Below are 2261 nucleotides of genomic sequence, written 5' to 3' on the forward strand. Positions count from 1 at the left end.
GCCCCCCCCCCCCGCCCCCCGGCCCCCCCCGAGGGCAGCGTGCCCCCCCCCGCCCTTCGTGGCCGCCTTCTCCCCGAGCTGCTCTCTCCTCTCGGCCCCACAGACACCCCGCACTCCCGTGTCCCTCCGCTCTACCTCCAAGCGTAAACCCTCCCTCCAGCCGTGTCCCCCGGGGGCAGCCGGGCCCCGTCCCAGCCCTGTGGTACCAAGCCAGCCAGCTGTATTGTGGGGGGGTTGGGTACAGCCGGCTTCACCTCCGCTTCCAGGGAAATGAGGGGAAAATGAGCTGAAATGTCTTGGCTTTAGTGTTTTACTCCCGTGTCCCTCCGCTCTACCTCCAAGCGTAAACCCTCCCTCCAGCCGTGTCCCCCGGGGGCAGCCGGGCCCCGTCCCAGCCCTGTGGTACCAAGCCAGCCAGCTGTATTGTGGGGGGGTTGGGTACAGCCGGCTTCACCTCCGCTTCCAGGGAAATGAGGGGAAAATGAGCTGAAATGTCTTGGCTTTAGTGTTTTGGTTCTTTGCTAAACCATCTCATGCAACAGTTCAGCCAGTGAAAAGCCGATCTCTCTTCTGGGACGGGGCTGATCTGAAATGCAAACGTGTCCCACTGAAGGGACAAGGCACTGAAAAGCAAACTACATCACCCACCGCGGCAGGAGCCGAAAGCAGAGCTGCACAGAGACAGAGCTGCTGTCCCCCTTGTCCCCAATGTCGCTACAGACACCGGCGCTACAGATCAGCTCCCAGCAGACGTCACTTGAGACCCTTTGCCCGTGCCAGGAGCTCCCGCTTTAGGCTGGCCACACACAAATAAGAGAGGCCAAATTCCCGAAGCCCCCGCAGAGGTCACCGGCAGCAGAAGGGACAGCGTTTCTCCAGGGCTGACCACCACAGGAATCGACCCCACTGCTTCCAAGCCCGGCCAAACACATCTCTCCTGGGATGGAAGCTCTAACCTGGACGTGGCCCCAAACCTGCTGACTGAGGGAGGGTTCAAGGACAGAAAATCCGGGGCTGAACTGCAGCTTCTGCTTTGGTTATCGCCCAGCTTTGCCCTGGCATGAGCAGATCTAGAGTTTGGGGGAGGTCTTAAGCTCCTCTTCCCCTTAGGGAGAAGAAAAGTTTACCAGCTTTCTCCTCTGCCTCCTGCAGCTCTCCCACAGATACCCGAAAACGCTCTCCCTGTTCACACACAGCCGCTATTTAACCAGAAAGCTGCCGCACACACGCATGGTCTCTGCAAATCAGCTCACACTTGTGAACAGCACCTGGACTGCCAAGGCCACCACGGGAAAAGCTGGGGCAGCAGGGGGCAAGGAAAAGCCGGGGCACAGAGCCGAGTGCAGGGCTGGAGCAGAGAGCCTGCTGGCCTGCAGCCGCTGCACGAGGCCCCCGCGCCTCGTGGGCCCTGGGAGCCAACGCCTCGACCCTCCCTCCCGGTGGCCCCAGGATTATCAGCCTCTCCTACACACGTGCTTTTCCCAGGGGAGTTCACTGCAGCACCCCTTCTCCGTCCCAGCTGCTCTGCCTCCGCGAAGAGGAATTCATGGGTTAAGGATGATGGTGAAGTGAGAAATAGTAACAAACGAAATCCAAATGCCTTCCCGGCAGTCCAGAACAACAGTAACAGGGACTCAAGACAGGCTCCTCAAGTCTGGCTCCGAGGAAGGTGTGGAGCTAGGTGTACTATCCGCTGGTGCTGGGCAGGGGCTGCCTTCCCCCCGGTCCCCAAGGGCACGACCCAAACGTCTGCCCCGATCAGTGTCCTCCGCAGAGGCTGGAGGGGTCTCTGCCACGCTGCTGTTTGCAACGCAGTCCTTGCCGCTAGGTTTTGCTTGGCTGTCTGAGCCCTCGACAGCCTCAGTCTGCGCAGGAAGGGAAGGGCTGGGGACGGAGGCCTCCTCCTCCTCCTCCTGCAGCGGGACGAGGGGGGCAGCTGGTGCCACCTCTGCAGTGGGGGGAACATCTGCTGCAGCCACCACAGATGTCGAAGTGACTTCAATGGTGATGGAGCCCATGGCTGTCTCCGGGTGGTCGCTGCTGACCCTGATGCGGGCAACCAAACTGGAGGCAGCGGCAGTATCCTGAGGGTTCCCGTTGGCCATGGCTTCGTGCACTGCATTTGGCTCCAGGAGGGTAGTGCTCAGGTCGGAGAGAAACGAGGCTTCCGTAACGATGGCAGCCGTCTCAGCCACCCAGTTCAGATCGCTGCCAACAGAAGCCGCTGTTGCTGCGGCGAACACGCCGGAGGCCTGCCGGGG

The 2261-nt window shown here is 61.2% G+C and overlaps 2 protein-coding genes across 2 annotated transcripts in view; one reads left to right on the forward strand and one right to left on the reverse strand.

Moving 5' to 3' along the window:
• Positions 1–147, forward strand: part of GRIN3B (glutamate ionotropic receptor NMDA type subunit 3B) — a 6754-nt gene extending 6607 nt beyond the window's left edge. The window contains 1 exon segment of the mRNA XM_035895609.1: positions 104–147. Within this exon segment, the coding sequence (XP_035751502.1) occupies positions 104–147 (44 nt within the window).
• A 722-nt stretch (positions 148–869) lies between these two features.
• TMEM259 (transmembrane protein 259) overlaps positions 870–2261 on the reverse strand; it is a gene marked incomplete at its 5' end in the record, with an annotated part of 16501 nt that continues 15109 nt past the window's right edge. Inside the window, one exon of the mRNA XM_035895608.1 lies at positions 870–2261. This exon is cut by the window's right edge and continues 72 nt beyond it. Within this exon, the coding sequence (XP_035751501.1) occupies positions 1635–2261 (627 nt within the window).

This window comes from Egretta garzetta, unplaced genomic scaffold (assembly GCF_000687185.1).
Source record: "Egretta garzetta isolate BGI_Z169 unplaced genomic scaffold, ASM68718v1 scaffold396, whole genome shotgun sequence".
Lineage (NCBI taxonomy): Eukaryota > Metazoa > Chordata > Aves > Pelecaniformes > Ardeidae > Egretta > Egretta garzetta.